General features: G+C 49.1%; 1 protein-coding gene across 5 annotated transcripts in view; it reads left to right on the top strand.

Moving 5' to 3' along the window:
* nwk (FCH and double SH3 domains nervous wreck) overlaps nucleotides 1–18,870 on the top strand; it is a 132,233-nt gene that overhangs the window by 104,260 nt on the left and 9,103 nt on the right. For all 5 annotated transcript variants that reach the window (XR_013313863.1, XR_013313864.1, XM_077662999.1 and 2 more), the window contains exons 17-20: nucleotides 14,817–14,900; nucleotides 15,368–15,647; nucleotides 16,811–17,022; nucleotides 18,314–18,461. Coding sequence is in view for 3 of the 5 variants with exons in the window: in XM_077662999.1 (XP_077519125.1) it covers nucleotides 14,817–14,900; nucleotides 15,368–15,647; nucleotides 16,811–17,022; nucleotides 18,314–18,461 (724 nt within the window). In the remaining 2 variants the exon portion in view is untranslated. The remainder of the gene's footprint in view (nucleotides 1–14,816; nucleotides 14,901–15,367; nucleotides 15,648–16,810; nucleotides 17,023–18,313; nucleotides 18,462–18,870) is intronic.

Genomic DNA, 18,870 nt, shown 5'->3' with positions numbered 1-18,870 from the left:
ATTAGCAGCCGGGGTGTTTCCCCAGACGTTGGCACCTCCCCGGGCGCTGTGGCCCCATATGCGCGCTCACATGCGCCCCTTCTGTTCGAGTCGGCCCGGTGCGCACGGCTTCGCCACTACAACATGCGCTGCACCGCTCCAGTAACGCAAACAGCCATTGCGTGCTTGTATACCCATTCCCTGTAGTTATAGTTACGGTGCCGTGAAGAATACATATTTCTTTTGTTGACAGCGCTTAAAGAACACGGACAGAAGACATAGAAGACGACGTCACAGGCGCTGTGTTGCCTGTGACGTCGCCTGTGACGCCGCCTGTGACGTCGTCTTCTATGTCTTCTGTCCGTGTTCTTTAAGCGCTGTCAACAAAAGAATGGATCACCACCGACTAGTCCGACAACTTGTCCTATTCAAGAAGACATATTTGTTGCAGTGCGTGTGTAATAGCCTCGTCCTTAACTCTTATAGACAGGCGTCTTGATTCGTTGGACAAGTAACTGCGCTTACTGCAGAGACAGAGGTATGGAGCTCTTGAATGAATGAATGAAAAACTTTATTGACTTCTTTTGGTCAGTTCCGGAGAGTCTCCTTGCAGCTGCGTCTTGGCGCTTGCCGCAGCCGCCGCCGCCGTCGGGGGCTCCTTAGCAACGGTGGTCCCTCATTCCAGGGCTCCACTGGTCCTGGCCACCTCGCACGCGTGCTGCACCAATGCCCTTTGGGCGGTGAGCTCGCTGCTGGTGAGCAGGCCCTCCCATTGCTCCGCACTCGGGTTAGTCCGTTTGTGGAAGGTGTAATTGTGTTTACACTCCCATGTGACGTGGTAAAGTGTCGGGACGTCCCCGCACCAGGGGCAGCTGTCGCTGTACTGGGTGGGGAACATTTTGCTTAGGACGTGTAAGTTAAAGAAGGTGCCAGTCTGCAGCCTCCTCCAGCTGACCGCTTCTTGCTGTGTGAGGAGTTTGTGGGGCCGGGGATACTTGAACCTGCAGCCTCTGTAGTGATTTAGGATGTCTGCGTACGTCGGGTCCACCATCGAGGGGTTCTCGAGGTCCTCCGTCAGCAAGGCTCGGTGCGTGATCTCGCGAACCTGGCTGTCAGCCCTCGAGTTGCCCTCGACTCCGGTGTGTGCCGGTACCCAGAAGACCTTTTGCTTCGCTTTGTATCCCGAGGCTCTCGCGCCGAGGAGGATGCGTAGGGCCTCCCTGCAGATCCTTCCTTGCTGATATCGTCTGCAGGCCGTTTTGGAGTCCGTTATTATAATCTGTGGCTTGTTTCTGCGGTAGCCTTCGACCGCTGCAAGCGCCACAGCGATCTCCTCCCCTTCTGCCACCGTACGTCCTCTCGTGGATGCGCAGCTGATCGTGTCGCCGTGTGGTCTACGACCGCCACCGCCACTCTCGTGATGTTGTTGCGTCTATCCCTCGGATATAGTCCTGCGTCCGTGTACACCGTGTTTTCCTGCGTGGCTAGGTGTCTCTCCACGTATTCTGCTCTTGCTTGTCTTCTGGCCGCGTGTAGGTTGGGGTCCATGTTGCGCGGCAGTGGGCAGATTCTGAGGGTTTGCCGGATTTCGTCCGGAATGTTCTCGTCCGGATCTGCTGTGGTTTCCACTCTGTGGCCAAGTCTTCTCAGGAGTTGCCTGCCTGTTTCTGTAAGTTCTAGTCTTTCTAGCTGTGCGTTCAGCTGGGCCGCCGCCAACTCCTCGAAGGTGTTGTGGACTCTTAGCTGTAGTAGCTTGTCGTTCGGGGTGTTTCTCGGTAGGTTTAGTGCGGTCTTGTAGGCTTTCCTTAGTAATGCCGTAGCTCTTGAAAAAGGGGTTGGGGTGCCGGGGGGGGGGGGGGGGGAGGGGGGTTTCCTTGCTGCCATTGATGAGCGTTGGCAAAGATGGTGGGAAATGCCGCGAAGTGGACTGGAATTCGGGCGCGAGGTAAACAAAGCTTGTTAATAAAAATGATTATTGGTTTTTGGGGAAAGGAGACGGTGCAGTATCTGTCCCATATATCACTGGACACGTGAACCGCGCAGTAAGGGAAGGGATAAAGGAGGCAGTGAAAGAAGAAACGAAGAGATGCCGTAGTGGAGGTCTCCGGAATAATTTCGATCACCTGGGGATCTTTAACGTGCATTGACATCGCACAGCACATGGGCGCCTTAGCGTATTGTCTCCACAAAAACGCAGCCGCCGTGGTCCGGTTCGAAAAAAAAAAGCTTGTTCCGAAAAACTCCCTTTGTGGTCTCCATCTTTTCTCGGAATGATTGTTCAGGGTAGCAGAAATGCTTCTCTGCTAATTAATGCTACGTCCAGCTTGCACGAAGAAGACGAAATGAAAACTAAACCGGAGAGAGATGGACGATGAAACAAGGACGGAGTAGACGGTACCTAGCCGTGCCCCTCTGGTCTAATTCGTCCACTTTTGGCCGTGCTCTGCTTCTGATTGTGGCACTGGATTTTCTCGTTTCTATGTGCCTCTTGTTATTTCTCCTTTGGTGCTCACCTTATTCACACGGATGCAGTTGCATTATTTTTTAATGTTTACGTTATTGGCTGCATTTCCGTCCAGCGTTCAATTTGCTGTCCTTAATTTATCTGTGCTAATTTTGCATTGTCCACTGCATTGCTTTTTACGCTTGTTCGCACATTTAGGTTCATTCCAACTCATTGCCTCTCTCTCTCTCTCTCTCTCTCTCTCTCTCTCTCTCTCTCTCTCTCTCTATCTATCTATCTATCTATCTATCTATCTATCTATCTATCTATCTATCTATCTATCTATCTATCTATCTATCTATCTATCTATCTATCTATCTATCTATCTATCTATCTCTCTGTCACTCTTCTTTCTCTCGCTTTCTCTTTCCCTCATCTCTCATCTCCCCTAAACGTGAAGACGGCCTCCACCTGCCGCAGTTGGCAAGTGGTAGCTCAACTGAATTCAACTCAAATCAATTAAATTATCTTAAATTAATTTCACTAACTTTGCTAACTTTTTTGAGCTCTTACGGCTGTTTCTCTAGATTCCAGGGTAGAATGCAAAGTAACATGGTTAAACCAAAATTCCGATAGCTTTCGCTGTAAACAGAAAAAGAACTAGCTCAGCCCTGTGTGGTGCCAGAGTGACGCAATTCTTGGTTGCGTTCTTCGCCTATTCATGTAGAAACTAAGTCGGTAGCAGTGTGTGTGAACACAACATGGGGCACGGGGGTGACATCGAGCTCTGGAGAGAGAACCGCACAGGGAAGACGGAGGGGGTGAGGGGGGGGGTGTATGTTGGTAGAGCCGGAAGGCGCCGAGAGGTCTCGGCGTGTGCCCCGTTCCCTTGTGTCTACAGGAAACAATTTGGTGCCGCTCTCGGTCGATCCCATGGGGCTGGATAGAGAGCGCAGCAGCAGCAACAACCTTCGGCGCAATCTGGGGCCGGCAGAGTACACGCTAATATGCGGCGGCGCGCATCACGTTCTTGCTCCTTCGCCCGCGCTTTCGTAAACAAAGGTGTACCGCGAAGGAAGGGGGGGGGGGGGGGGGGGGGAATGGCTTCCCGCGAATATTTATTCTCGTCCGCATGCTGGCATTACGAGGGTGTCTGTAAAGCGAGGGTAACTGCAGTGAGACTAAAACAATGCGCACACTTCACTTAGGAGGCATATAACAGTACCCTCGTTCCAGAAACCAACAACATACTGAAAGGCAAGGAAAGGAAAAAAAAAAACACCATGCAGTACGCGAACGGTATTTAAGGCAAATACCTAGGAAATTTGTACGCTTTACTTTAAGCATGTTGGCTTCAACACTGTTCAAATTAAAAAGGAAGTAAAAGAAGAATAGATGGCTCTATGTCGCTGATCGGGAGTAAAGCAAACAAGAACTAAAGCAGGACTGAATGGCTTTATGTCGCTGACACGTAGAGCAATGAAGCAGCTGTTCTCTGCGTCTGCAACGCAGCATACTCCGGCAAGAACTGTGCTTAGTATCGATTGCCAAAGCGCAGTGATTTTTATTTTCTCGGCACTAAGACAACTTCGCGCGCAGAGCTTCCTATAATTACGACAGCGCTATCAGCTCAACTAGTCGTCATAGATGTACTAGATGTTACAGCAAATGTTACATCATCACACATTTTCCCCAGCACCTGGCCAAAGAAAAGAGATCAAATATGATTACATACCTCCACGCTAGGCCGCGTTTGATCATATCTTTTTAGCAAAGCAAATGAGGGAATACCACGCGTGCTGTTGGGAGCTAATGCAGCGTGGATGGCGAAGTAGACAGTATCTCTCGTCGCCTCGTTGCTCACAGAAAGACAGCGTAAATGGAGCTGCATTTTTTCCTGGGTGCTCGCGCATACCTTTCGCAACCCTCTAGGAACTAACCGCAGATCAAACCGCTCGAAATGTCATTGGCTCACCGAGTCGCTTCCAAGAAACGCCGCGCAATCGCTTGCGCGTAGGCATGATTCATTGCTTGGGTGCGGAAGCAGAAGCGCATTTTGCATTCGCGTGTTTCTTCTTTAGTCCAGCCATATCGCAGCTTGCGTCTGTGTGCCGAACGGCTGCTATAAGCGGTTCAGATGTGAGACGACTCGCATCTATACCGGCAGATTAAGACGTCAACTCGACTGTGTGCATGCGCGCGTAATGAACGGTTCGGCTCCGGATAGCTGGGGCAAATTGTGCAGGAATGACTCTTGGAGGGGATCATTAGCGGCGTCGTGCGGTAGCAGCCGCCGCGCAGTGTTTATCTATGAGGATCAGCGCGACGAGCTCCGGCAGCAAAAGGGTCGCGCCTCCATTTATCGCATGAGACCAAACCTGTTTGCGATCAATATATTCGCGTGCACTGTGCTTGATAAAGTTAGCACCTGGTAACCGTCCTGGACAACGTAAGTCCTCTCGACCGGGTTAACGCGAGCAGCACGTGACTTGTACAAGAGCGACGTTAGTAATTGATGAGACTATCAGTTGTAGGTATATTATTCCCCAGCCCTGCAAGATATTCTGCTGTCAAAGCAAGCATTTCTCAAGTAGCTTCGCTGCGCGTTAAGGGATTGCTGATACTGCATGCGGGCCACTGGCAATTGCATTCGGCACCTTGTACTTTGGAAGCGTGGCACCTATTTTATGTACAGTCACGGAGAAAATTTTATAAAACACGCTTGCACGGATCTAGGAAAGATATCGCTGCCTTGCCTCCGTAGCCAGTTATCTGGAATTCATTACAGCGGACGGAGCTTGCAGGTTCTTTTAAGTCACCACCATATTTTCAGTAAAATGTTTTGCCTGACCTCGCGCTTTTTTTTTTTTTGCCTCTAAACCCGCATCCCGTAAGCTTTCGGTTAAGACACTGAATTCTACTTGATTTCATCTAATTACTGAAAAATGGCATCTGCTGTTGCGCTTAATATGATCTGCAACGCACGATATGTGCCCTGTCATGTTTATGACGCACTGCTAAAAGTAGTACATTTACTTTCCAGTCGAAATACTACAATTCCCAGCTGCATTGGCGCATGCTTGATGCTGTGCATCTTTTTTCCAGACAATTTCTATTAAACGGAAACCGCACTATGTCACCGTCGGCAAGTTTTTCATCATATTAAGCGCAACCGCATATTAGCGTAGCTAAATCTGTCGCTAGTATCATACTAAGGACAGATTGTCCCTAGTTTTTGTCTTGGAAGGTTCAGCTCTATTCATCTACTGTTGTTACTACTGCTGTAGATTCTGACGCCTAAATATATTTGTCAACTGTTCGCCTTTTTTCATACGCTTTCAAGACATCGAATCCGGTTTGCATGCTGTTGTCTCTACACCATCCTATATTTTTTTTCTGACCATCAAGGGAAAAACACCATACCGATTCTATTGATAGCAGTGGTGATAGTAAACCGTCTATTTTCTGCGGTAACACAGAACATGAGACGAAGCGGGAAGTTACAGTGCCATTCACTGTGTGCCTTCGATGTCGGAAGGTGCGCTGCGTGCGCAGGCACAATTACTAATGCGAAAGAGGTAACTTAGCTTTCATTCAAATGTCAGAGTTGTTTTTATTTCGCCAATAAACTTTTGAAAATGTCGTACGAATAGTTACTTAAGACCACTAAGAAAGGAAAAGTACGCATCTCGCTGAAACTTTCAGAGTAATCTTAGGTTGCCTCAAGAATCAGGTGCATTCACTCCTGCTCCTTGGACAGTACTCGTTCGTTGGCTAGTTAGCGCCTACTGACGAGATAAATAAATTTCACTAAAAGAACAAGGACGAATAAGCGAAGCGTACACGTCCTTTACTTTCTCCCTGGCTTCTCTTCCCGTGCAGTTCATTCGTCGATCAGTATTTTTCGGACTGCAGTACATCCGCGCAGTTGCCTATGCATACCAAGAAATAGCGCCCGTATATAACGAAGTGTTCGCCGTACGCCCTCTCGTTGCTCATGACGATGCCGTTTCGCAGCGGCCAGAGCACATGCGGCCCGGCGATCCCTCGGCGGAGATATGCATCGGCCGCGCTTAATGACGGCGTACCACACGCACCGCCTCGGAACAGCCGCTGGGCCGGGCGGCTCCGTGACAGTCGCCGGCTCTCCGACATATCGTCCATCTTCCCGGGCTGCCGAATGCGAGCTGCAGCACATATCGGATAGGAGGAAGAAAGGGTACGAAAAAGAGGAGGGAGAGAGAGAGAGAGAGACGAGGAAAGCCACCGGAGGACGTGTGCTCGCGCGCGCGCGCGCGCAGGCGTACCGCGAGCGCATGCGTGCGCCAGTCTTGGCGCCATTTGCGTAATGGCGTTCTCGGTGCCCGCAGGTGCGAACTCGACGGCACACCGTGCGGCTGGGCGCAGCCTGGCCTGACACTATCGGCGTCGGCATCGGCCGCTGTCTTTCTCTCTCTCAATCCAGGCGCTCCTTTGGCGCCGATAAGCGGAGCGTGTAATATCGCTCATTTGGCCGCCCAGAAACGCCGCCCTGATTGGTACCTCGGGAGGAGAGACCAAGTCTACTGTAGGGGAGGTTTTCGAAATGGGGGAGAGGGGGGTGGGGGTAGCTGAGGAGTGCGTGGGACCGCGGAAGCGCCGCCGTCTCCTCCCCATCGATGAGAAGACGTGCACGCTTCGTCACCGTGCCGTGCGCCAGCGGTTCGGTGCAGCACTGGCGACGGCAATGCCGTGGAAGACGTAACGTCTTCTTCGAAAATTCCCCTTGAAGGCTAGCTGATATGTGCGGAAATTCAACTGCAGGTCAGTAAGTCCAGGCGCAACATTCGCCGACGTGATCACTATAAGGGCAATCCGCCGACCTCTTAACACCACTATAGGACACTACCATTACCTGTGTTCGTCTAGGAGGACATATGCCTTACTTATAATGCTGGGTTCCATGCATCTCTACTTTCAGCTCTCGCTGTTGCGAAAGCTCGCTATAACGAAGCAGTAGTCACAGAGAAAGCGTACCGGTCCTGTGCCGAACAATCGTTACGACTAAAGTCATCAGCTGTCGTTCTCGATTTGGTTACAAAGGTCGCACTGTTAGCTGGACCAGAAGTGGTCTGTTGTTTCGTGATGGTCGAGCGGACTTAACCTCGCCTACAGCATACACAGTCACCGGGATGGAGAACTTTGTTGTTGTTTTTCTCCCCTTGCCGAGTTTGTTTGAGACACAACCGGCGCAGCGTCTGGTCTTACAGGCGAGGGTGAAATATAGGTATATAGCTATGATACTTGTTCTGGTAAACTGGAGCTCCCCTCACAGCATCGGGACGGACTAATCGCTCGCGCTTGCATGGAACTGACGCTCTAGAAGGGTTCAGTAAAGGCTAGTTGGTACGGCATAGTTCGAGGCTGAAACGCAGCCAACTGCACAGAACACGCTATGGCAGAAAATAAAAACAACGAGCTGTGCAGATGCTTGTCCATTTGCCTTTTTCTGTGGTTGTGTGTCTTCTGTAACTTTAAGCGTATCGGTTACAAGCAGGGAGCCTTCCTCGTGAAAGCCCGCAACCGACGTAAGCTTTCTTCGTCACGATGGCCGCCACGTTCCACTGTCACCGCTCCTGCTTCGCTGCACAGAAGTACCGAAGACGCATGCATGGTACCCCGTGAGTCTCACTTCGGAGCAGTGACCCCCGGCCGATGAAGCAATTAGGAATTTTACGAGCTGTGGGCTGCTTTTTCCACGAGCCACGACCGAGCGAGCGAGATTACCCGGGCAGACGTGAGGGACGGCGCATTCTCTCGGGGCCATTGTGTACCCTAACGCAGCTGCGTTGACGTAAGGATGACGGAGCGAGCGATTTAACGAGCGCCCTCAGAAAGCGACGCGAACTGATTGTTCCGCTCCCTGGCTATTGAATGTCGCAGTGCGCGCAGATTTCGGACTGCCGCTTATATGAAGTGAGGCTGTCGTGGTTTATCGGCACGATCTGCAAGGGACGAACATTAGTCCGCTACGAAAGGCTGCCGGTTACTTTGTAGGGTGATTATAAGGAGGTCGCTATTATGACAGGAGCACAGTTAGCTAGTAAGTCGTTCATTGGGCGCCTTTAACTAAAGAATCTTGGCGTGAAAATACCCCGCATTGTCGCATAGAACAGAGCAGTAATCTCCGAAGTCAATTTTCGGCAAGATAACATTTCATATTTTTAACTCAAACTCATGGATGATGCCACCCCTGGCATTGCCCCTCATGTAATGCCCCCTTTCGGGCCTTTGACGTAGAAATCAAATAAATAAATAGAATAACAATTTCCGGTACACAATAAGGCAGTGGAGGTAGTTAAGGAGTCTATTTATTCAGTCATCATGGCATATGGAAACTCATAAGGCAAAAATTAGTTAGTGAACGAAAAAGGGCGGGTGCATACATTCGGCTGTCACTCCCAAATTATTAAGAGCATCTAGTTCATATGCCTGAAATGGAAAGCATATACCCAATGTTTGTCATTGATACTCGCGTGTAGGGCCGAAAACTGGAGCTTAAAAGGCCAGGAATGAGGCTAACAACTGCATGTCGAGCGAGTGATGCGAAAAAAAAAAATGACAGGTGGGCACTGGCAAGTTAAGAGAGAAAATGGAGAGCAGGGTATATCATAAGGTGGGCATGAGTCGAGCGCACTTTTGCTGAAATTTAAAAAAGAATAAATGGGCATAGGCAGACCGCTTACCGCGCACAACTGACTACCGGTGTTCCTTGAGAGTGTCACAAAAATAAAATCGTAATGGGTGCGACCTAGGGTCAAATCCAGTGACGAGCTCAAGCAAACTTCCTGGAATAGAATGGTGGCGCCTGGCGCAAAGGAAAAGGTGGAAGATATTTAAGCTGATAATGACGCTGATTATCAACGACGCCAGTGGAAGTGACTGGTTCTGTCGTTACCGTTGTCACTGTTTTCTTTTTTTCGCGCTTCAGTTCAGTGGAGGGAGCGAGTTTGAGCGCATTTTTGGCAAAGACGAAGGAAAGAGACGCAGGAGGAAAGAAACAACACACTTCTCACGTTGTGTCTAGCTTCGTGACTGTCTTTCCTTTGTCAAGAATGGAATTAAGATTGGCCCTCAAGCTAATTCCAGCCAACTAATCCTATTGCAAGCACTTTTATAATACTGCAGAGACGTCAGTTCATGTTAAAGAACCCCAGGTAGTCGAAATTTTCGGTGCCCTTCAGCAGGGCCCTTCAGTAGTGCCCTTCACCGGTGACCTTCACTAGTCGCTTTGGGACGTTCAGCATTATCATCAGCAGCAGCCTGACTGCACCCACTGCAGGGCAAAGGCCTCTCCCATGTCTCTCCAATTAACCCTGTCGATCCCGGCCGCGGCGGTCGAATTTTGACGGAGGCGAAACTCTAGAGGCCCGTGTACTGTGCGATGTCAGTGCACGTTAAAGAACCCCAGGTGGTCGAAATTTCCGGAGCCCTTCACTACGGCGTCTCTCATAGCCTGAGTCGCTTTGGGACGTTAAACCCCCATAAACTTAAACCATCCAATTAACCCTGTCCTTTGTAAGTTGCGCCCACTTTATGCCTGCGAACTTCCTAATCTCATCCGCCCACCTAACCTTCTGCCGCCCCCTGCTCTGCTTGCCTTCTCTTGGAATTCAATCCGTTACGCTTAAGGACTATCTGTTATCTTGCCTTCGCTTGCATGGCCTGTCCAAGCCCATTTCTTCCTGGGACGTTAAATCCTCATAAAACATAGACCATAATACTGCAGAGACATGGAATCCCTATATATTTTGTCTCTTCAGTTCAGTGCTAGAAAGTTATCTCCACATAATTAACCAACTAGCCCGTCTTTCTTTTTGGCCCAACTGTATTCTAGTTTGCTTACATCTGTTGAATCTCATCAACTTTCACTTTAGACAGTGGCGCTCGCGCAATAAAAACCACCCATTTCGAGCTCTACTGGTAACTTCCTTCAGAGGAACCATCCTAATTCCAACGGCGCCCGCTCGTTCCGAGTAGGCGGCTTTCCGAGCAACCCTTGCATCCCATTTCTCCACCGTGGTTACCCCTCGGCGGCGGCATTCTTCAGTGACGCGGCGAAGAAACGTGTTTTGACAGACGATACGTTTGACGGTGCGGTCTCCCACAACGGGGCGCGTTGTTCAGCGCGGCGTGCCTCTAAAGACGGGCATACATAAAGCGGTACGTCGATCCTTTGAAAGGGGGGGGGGGGGGGGGGGGGATGCCTCGGGCGCGCGCACTGTAAACGATATTGAATGACGACGCTCAGCTCCCGGTCGTTGCGCGCCAACAACTGCTCGCTTTCTGACTGCGTGCGACTATACGACACCACGCCGCGTTTCATTTTCTTTTCGCACATGCTACACTGTCGGCCGGGGGAGCTGCCAAGATGGCGCGGGGAGGCTAATGACCTGTCCGCGCGTTGATTGCCTGGGCCACGGGCTCACCCCGGCATACACGTAGGTCCCTTGAAAACCCCGTCCCTGTCCCTGCTTTTTTACTTTTTTATTTTTTTATTTTTCTGTGTCTGCGGCTTACGTGCGGTAGACCACGCCGCGTCTTTGCGTCGTCTTCTACGAAACTTGCTCCAGCGTCCGACAAACCTTAGAAAATGGAGCCGGGGTGAAGCAAACGGGCTAGCTCTGTGCGAACAGTAGCACTAGTAAAAAAAAAAAGTGCCTGACTGAAGAGGACTGTGGGAAAGAAAACCTTTCTCAGCCCTTTCAACGGCGTTTTGGTCTGTATGAAACGCGTATGCGATCATTCGATATGCCGGCGCAAATGTTTCTGCGAGCTTCAATTGCTTTTAAATTCGTCGATGGTGTGAAAAAGAGCCTCCCTGGCACTCTTAAAGCCCTGTTAGAACTCACTCTAGCCCCGCAAAGCTTCCCTGTCGGTGTTCTTTACGGAAGTGGGAAGTCTTCCGGTTTTATCAATAACTTGGCGTCTATAGGCACGGCTGACTGCACTCACCAGGAGAGGCACTCGAATTCGCAAATCCGCGGAGAAAAAGGGCCGTAAGACTCTTCTTATCCCTCGTTTTCTGCGCACCGCGCTGTCTCGTGCTAGCTGGCTGAGGAAAAGCGCTTTGAATAAAGCACGTACCTCGCTACCTCGTTTAATGACGTATAGAGAGTCTGTTCGCGATGGCGCTTGTGAAATCGCGGCCGCTTTTGCTATCTATAGCAGTTAGCGGAAAAACGATAGTGGAAAGTAATGCAGACATGCGCTTGATTTATTACGCCGTCGAAAATTCAGTCTTCCGCAGCCTTCCATTTTCCGAAAAAAAGGACGTTATGCGCCTTGCATGTACGCTGCACCTGCAGTAACCAACACTTTTTTTTCTGTTTTGGGGGAATGAAACCCGAACGCACTAAATAAGTTTCGACGGGTTTTGGTTACTGTATTTCCAGGTTCACATCGGTCAGCCATTACAAATTCCGCATAGTTCTTGTTTTTTCTTGCTTTAAGCTTTTTATAAACTGGTTTTCAGAGGCCCTGATTAAGTCGTGTGCTTCTAAGGAAAAAAAATGTTATCTTTACGAGTTTATTGACACGGTTTGACACCTGACAGCATAAACTATATATATGCAGGCTTTTGCTGCATGAAATACTACGCTACGAGTGCTGCTCAATTACTTCGTAGAGCGCGCACTTCGTCGCGCTACTCACTGGCGCTTTTCACGGCTTGTCTAAGAAAATCGAGGCCAGTGGAGGACGCATTTTACCGGTTTCGTTTTCTTTTCCAAGCTCCCGTGTCGTGCCGAGGAGCTCGTATTTCAGCGATGACGTTGTGAAGGGTAACATCATTATTCAGCCTGAACACATTTGTGTTTTATAGCCTGTCGTTAGAACCTCTCAAGAAGGGGTTTCGCATAATCATTGGCAGGTTTGTGTGTTTACGCTGCTTCAGCGTCGCGACAACTTGACGGGCTGCGTCTAATTGATTCTCGTCGCAGTGAGCATCGAACTACTTTCTACTTTTCTTTCTTGAGTTATCAGACGTGCTCACCTGTCAAACGTGGCACGAAACAAAATATATGCTACAAATTTCTGGGCCTCTGATGGTTTTATTACGGACCTCTGGGTGCATAGAGCAAAAGTTTCTCTGACTGAAGATAACAAGAAAGATCTCCTAAGAAATATTGCACACGATTCTTTGTTATTTCTTGTCGCTGTAGCTATTTGAGTATCTTTAGAACCTTTCTTTTTTTAGAATTACGGCGTCACCTCCACGTTCTTGGGCATTCTCCTACAACTGGTGCTGCAAACATTTGAGGTTAACAAGAGCGTGGACGACTACTGCTACAACAACGTCGGATGTTCCGTTACAAAAAGAAAGGAATCTCTTGAAACTTTTGTGAGCCGAGGATTAGAAGTTTTCTGCTTATTTCCGCCGTTTCTTGAGGTTGGGCCTTAGCAAGTATTTTTTTTAGAAGGCTGACCGGTGAGAACGGTAGACCAATATCCTATTTTCATAACACTCACAGACTTCTTTTTACGGCAAGGTTTTACGCGTTTCGAAGTGTTATTTTCGAGGATTCTTGCTCGACACAGTTTGTACATATCCTATTTATTTTGCCAACTGCAACAAGCCGTGCGCTCTTTCGAAAAGAAAAGAAAATGACTTGAAGCAAACATGGTGAAAGTATTTGTGTAGTGGGATTATGTCGGACTTCGTGAAAATATATTGAGGCACGAAATTCGCGCTCTCACACAGGTCGGCTTAGAAAGACGTGAAGGGTGTTTTGAAATCTTATTCATCGTCGACAACCGCTTTCCATTCCTTTCCGAAGAGAGTCAACAACAGCATCTTGTGCGAAAATAGCTTTCCGTGTTGTTGTTTTTTTAATTCACTCTATCGGACAAGCAATTCAATTTTCAATATTGGCCTTCCCTGAATAGCCTGTCATGATTGCTTATGCCTGTTTCCATTTTGATTTGTTTTGGTTTTATGGAGCTACAGAATAAAAGGAATTCGCGGAAGTGAACTAAAGAAAGAGATTTAGGACGGAACATTCTGAGACATCTATTTACCTGGGAGGACACAATACTGTAAGGGAATAGGTTGCCGCAAGCAATCAGCATTCACTTTCAATTCCTATGCGTAAGCACACTTTACCCGTTCTAAATGAAGTTTCGCTTGATCCCTCAGGAATAGTTTCCTGCGGCAAACTTCTTCGCACAATAACTCTTGTTGATTGCACATACTTCCTGTATTTCTTTCGCTTGTACACTTTTCTGAAGCCTGAACTTACAGTCCTTTCATTTAAGAGTACGCTGATTGTGTACAGGCTGTCCGTAGACAGTCTGAATAAATTCTTGTAAGGAAGGCCCCGCTTGGGGCTTACGGGCAAAAATTAAAAAAAAACTAATAGAGCAGCAAAGAGAAGCAAAAAGTGCAAAACTTTAAAAACAATAAACAAAAATATCCCATTGCCGCTTAGCAGCAGAAAAAAGCACCACTCTACCCGGCCTTTGTTCCCATCATGTGTTTTAGATGGCGCTGTTTGTATGCTGATCTGGTAATACTACATCGCATAATCATTCGCAACCATCTCAAGAGAGAGGTTTAGCGGTTAGCAAACCGCGGTGCATTCTCCTTATTCGCCTTCCCTCTCTTCAACCGCTCAAGTGAAGCTTATTCCATAACTCCAAGCATGAGAAGTTTGACTAATTAATCACAATTAATTACCTTGTTCCTTAAAGCAAAAATATACCTTTATGTGCGCCAGGCGACAGGCAGCATATCTGAGTTTGTTTTGTTTTTTTGCTTTGGTTGCATTCAGGTGAAGCACCCTGGGAGAGAGAGAGATACCCTTTAATGAAAAAGCAGAGAATTTAATTTAGCCGACGTATCAAAATCGGTGGCATCCTACTCTACGTGGGGAAGGGAATTCGGGAGGTAAAGACGGAAGGAGAGCATTGCGGGCAAGGTTAAAGTAAAGAAATAAAAGCAGAGGGGAGAGCATAAAATGCGGCCATTGAATGCCTATTAAGGGGCATCGGCAAGAATTGATGTAACATATGAAATGACGAAGTGCATAGTCTGATAAATGGGCTAACAAAGTTCTGCAAGAAGAATGCATGAGGGCAACATGCTAGACGAAATTAAAGCTTGTCGAGATGCCCAATTTTCTTTAAATACGCAAACAAAAAGTTCTTTTGCATGTCTCAGTTGCCTAGGGCAGCACCCCGTGGAATTCTAATCAGCGTGCATGTTAGACAAGACTAAATTTTCAAGGAACAAATAAGAAAGCGTAGATAGACTAAAATACTCAGAATGTCAACGTTAAGAGTGGCGCGTGCAAAAAGGTACACTTAGTTTTCATGCAAGCGTTGTGACTGTGGCGTGCTTGTGTGTTCTTCTCAGGCCGCCAATCCGGACGAGCTCAGCTTCGTGGAGCAGGAAGAAATGGAGATCGTATCTGAAGGCGACGGTGACGGCTGGATCAAGGTGACTGCGGGGCTCTTCTAGTTAATCTTTGGAAGCGACCAACTCACGCTGAAGACGAGGATGTGACGTCGTAACTATGCCATACAATGCATGAACCACTCATGAACGTCTGTATCGTTGGAAGCGATGAACTCCCGCTGAAGACGAGGATGCAACGTCTAAACTATGCCCTGTAATGCGTGAACCACTCATGAACGTCTGCATCCCGCGATAGAGTAATGGTTCGGGAAAAGGCTATACCCTCTGTGAGTCTCATCCTACATTGTCTGTCTGCCAATGTCTTTAATCTCTTTGTCTCGCTTGACGAAGTGTTTCTTTTATTTGTTTCCGTCATATTCAGCTTATATCAGCTGCGCACTTTTTGTTTTCTTTTTCCTTATTTAGTGCTTTAATTTTTGGAGTGGATTGTTGGGATGAAACAGCCTCGTTCTCTCGGGGTGCGGCGCTCGCGTGTCCTTTCGTGACAGGCCCGCAACTACAAAGGCGAAGAGGGCTACATCCCGCAGAACTATGTGGAGATCGTGGAGAGCCAGCCGGCGGGCGCCTCAGGCGAGTCCTTCTCCAGCGTCGACTACCGCGTCGACGCCAGTGGAGACGAGGAGGGCGCCACCGCCGCGGCCGTGGCCGACCCCGACGCCAGCTACGAGCCGCCGGCCGCGGAGCCACCGGAGGCAGAGGCGGAACCTCTACAGCCGCCCACAGACTTCCCGGCGACGCTGGCGCCTCCTGGAGAAGTCCACCTCAGCAGTGAGGGCTCACTCATGGTCGCACATTTCACGCGTGGTCGCGGAATTGCGAGGAAAATCTGCAATGGCGCAGGTTTCGCAAGTGCAAAATGATTCTTCGGTTACTGCGCGCTACATCACAGCACTGGTGACGATGGAGCAAACGAAGAAACAGACATTTCCAGACGAAGCGTTAACTCGCAGCTGTTTCAACTCGAAAACAATTGTGAGCTCTCGCTCCGTTTCGAGATGTACGTTTTTTTTTTCGTCTGTTTCATCGTCAGTAGTGTTCTGTAGTACATTGCTGTAACCTACGATGCAGGAAAAACTGACATGTTTCAGCACTGCTCGCAAAGTGAAGATGCTCTTATATCAGTAGCTTTACGAGGCACTTCCTTCGCAATAACCAGAGGCGGCGCACTGTGTGGTACCTGGGAAGCTCTCATGTTTTCTAGTTGAAGCCAGATGTGTCTGAGCCATTGATGATGGCCATGGTTTCTGGACAAAGTAAAAGATGGTCAAACATAATCATCGTTGTATCTGTCAAGTGTTGATGATTGTTCATATATTATGTGTCATTGTAGCGTCATTCCGCGTATGGCAGGCATCTTCAGCGTTCTCCAAAAGCCGTCCGATGACCAACGATCGTGCGAAGTTGAGGCGAAACTTTATACAGCACATGCCTCGCGAAGTAGAAATTCTCTTGGAGGAATCGTATCTTTAGACGTCAAGGATACACCCTTCCTTCGACAATTACATGGTCATTCTGTTTTTAGTATACCTATCTATGACTCTCTGGCGTACTGGACAAGTACGTTGAGTCACAGGGCTCTATAAAGATTAAGCCTGACCCCTGTTAATGCCACGTTCCTCGACAGAGGATACGAATCTTCCCCTACAGATTTTGCATTGATTGCAAGGACTGTCACCCGTGCGAGTAACAGCCATCATCAATGGCAGCAGCATCAACACCACCAGCCACATAATTTTCTCTAGAGTATAAAAACGCACTTCTGTTATATTTGTTAAAATGATATTTTTTATGGCTTTTAACTAGGAAAAGGCGTACAGAGCAAATTTCCAGCATGGGCGTGGTCACCGAGACGTGATTCATTCTAACACATGGAGGTGGTGCGATGTCTAAAGAGCTCTGCTTGACCACCCGTCCCGTGTGGTGCCCTACAGCCACCTACTGTCGCGCCATCTACGACTACGAGCCGACGTGCAGCGACGAGCTGGGCTTCTCGGAGGGCCAGGTGATCCGAATCCTGCGCACCGTGGTGCACGACGGAGTCGACGACGGCTGGTGGGAGGGCGAGCTCGAGGGCCGCACCGGCATCTTCCCCTCGCTCATGGTCGAGGCGCTAAAGGTCACCGGCGAGCCGCAGACGCCCATGGTCAGTCCTCCTCAGGTCTTCCTCTCTCTGGTGCAATTTTTTTTTTTGCCTAGTTCTAGTTGTGCCTCTAACGGACTTCAATATGTTAGTGACAAAATTCTTTATATTGTTGCCGAAGAGGAGCATGAAGAGAAGGTTAGGTGACCATGTGGCGCCCCCTACAGCCTGCAAAGGCGTATTTCGGGTGTGCAAGTACAGTATCGCTCTTTACTGTTAAGTCAATGAAGAGAAGTACATCGCCAGCGAAATCAAAAGCAGTGTACTACGCGGTTGTCTTGTAGCATTCGCCGTGTTCCTCCAGGCAATAAACCGACTAGCCTAGCATCATGCCATTTTGTACCTCTGCGATCTCACTAAAACCTCGCGGCAGCCAGTAGTAGAGGGAGCTTGCCAGCAGTCAAAGTCACGAAGCTGCTCGCGCTTAAATACGGTTCATTATGAGCCGCAACCACAAGCCACGCGTTCAAAGAGCTGACATTCTATTGATTAGCCTGTATTTCTGCCTCCAATTATGTAAAAGATCGTGTTAGTCCTTAATCGAAAGCTCTAGTGTACTGAGTGAGTGAGTGAGGGAATAAACTTTATTCCTCTAATAAAGGAGTCTTGCTGCTTGCCCGAAGATTGCCGATGTCTTCCAGGCTGAGCGTGGTTGGCGCCCCTAGTCCAAGGCACCACTGTCCCTGGCCATCCGGCATGCGTGGCTCACTAGGTCTCTTTGGACCTTGAGCTGGCTGCTGGTTAGCCGGTCCTCCCACTGCTCCGCATTTGGGTCTTTATTATTTCGGAACTCTACATTGTGTGTACATTCCCATGTGATATGATACAGCGGGGGGGTTGCCCCGCACCACGGACATGTATCCCTATACTGCTCCGGATACATCTTATCAAGAATGTGAAGGTTGTGGAAGGCTCCTGTTTGGAGTGTTCTCCAACATGTCGCTTCATATTGTGTTAGCAGAGGATGTGGCTGGGGATATTTGCGTCTTCTGCCTTTGATGAGGTTGAGCATAACTGCGTACGTGAGCTCCACCGTTATCTCCGGGCCGTCCGAGGCGTTTGACGCACCAGCTCGGATAGTAAGCTCGCGAGCTAGCTTGTCCGCCTTCGGATTGCCTTCGACTCCGGCGTGTCCCGGTACCCAGTAGATCCTATGTTGGATCTTTTCGAAAAATGTACCGAAAACATTTTTTTTTTAAGCTTGAAGTACTCAGCTGGCCTGCCACCGTGATCCCGAAGACGGCTTTCGGCTGAGGGCTTTCGACTGGCTTCAGCGGAGCTTTGCCACTTTCAGGATGACCCCAGCATGGACTCTGTGCCGCCGCCTCCGGCGTTCACGCCGCCGAAGCCCGCGTTCCTCGTACCTCCGTCGCAAGTGATACTCACCCAGCCCACGCCCGACCACGAGCAAGGCGGAGAAGAGGAACAGCCGACGGAGCAAGGTGACTCATGGGAGCGGACACCTCTGTCACGCGATGTGGGACGCTGTCTGTGATAACGAGCCATTTTTTCGCTCACTTTCGCGCGGGATGCACTCGCAGCTTTTGTGTATATGCGCGCTTGCTGGTTGAGGTTCGCTTATTTGCTGCTTATTGCGGGCAGACCTCGTGGCGTGCCACTTTATACTAGTGCATTTCCTTTTTGCTTCATCTTGTTCGCTTATTCCTGTGCATCGTATACGCTGCACTTGCGCATTGTAGACGAATGCTAGTTGACGTCTAGAGTAGAGCCTGAAAATGCCTTTGTTAGCTCGCGGTAGTTCCGTAGTTCTGTAGAGTGCACACCCGTAGTTGGCCAGCGCATAGTCTGAACCCGTCGCTGTTCGACGCTTATTGGGAGGAACGGGTTGTA

Source organism: Amblyomma americanum, chromosome 4 (assembly GCF_052857255.1).
Source record: "Amblyomma americanum isolate KBUSLIRL-KWMA chromosome 4, ASM5285725v1, whole genome shotgun sequence".
Classification (NCBI taxonomy): Eukaryota; Metazoa; Arthropoda; class Arachnida; order Ixodida; family Ixodidae; genus Amblyomma; species Amblyomma americanum.
The sequence above is the reverse complement of the archived record's forward strand: the minus strand, read 5'-3'. Positions and strand labels throughout refer to the sequence as shown.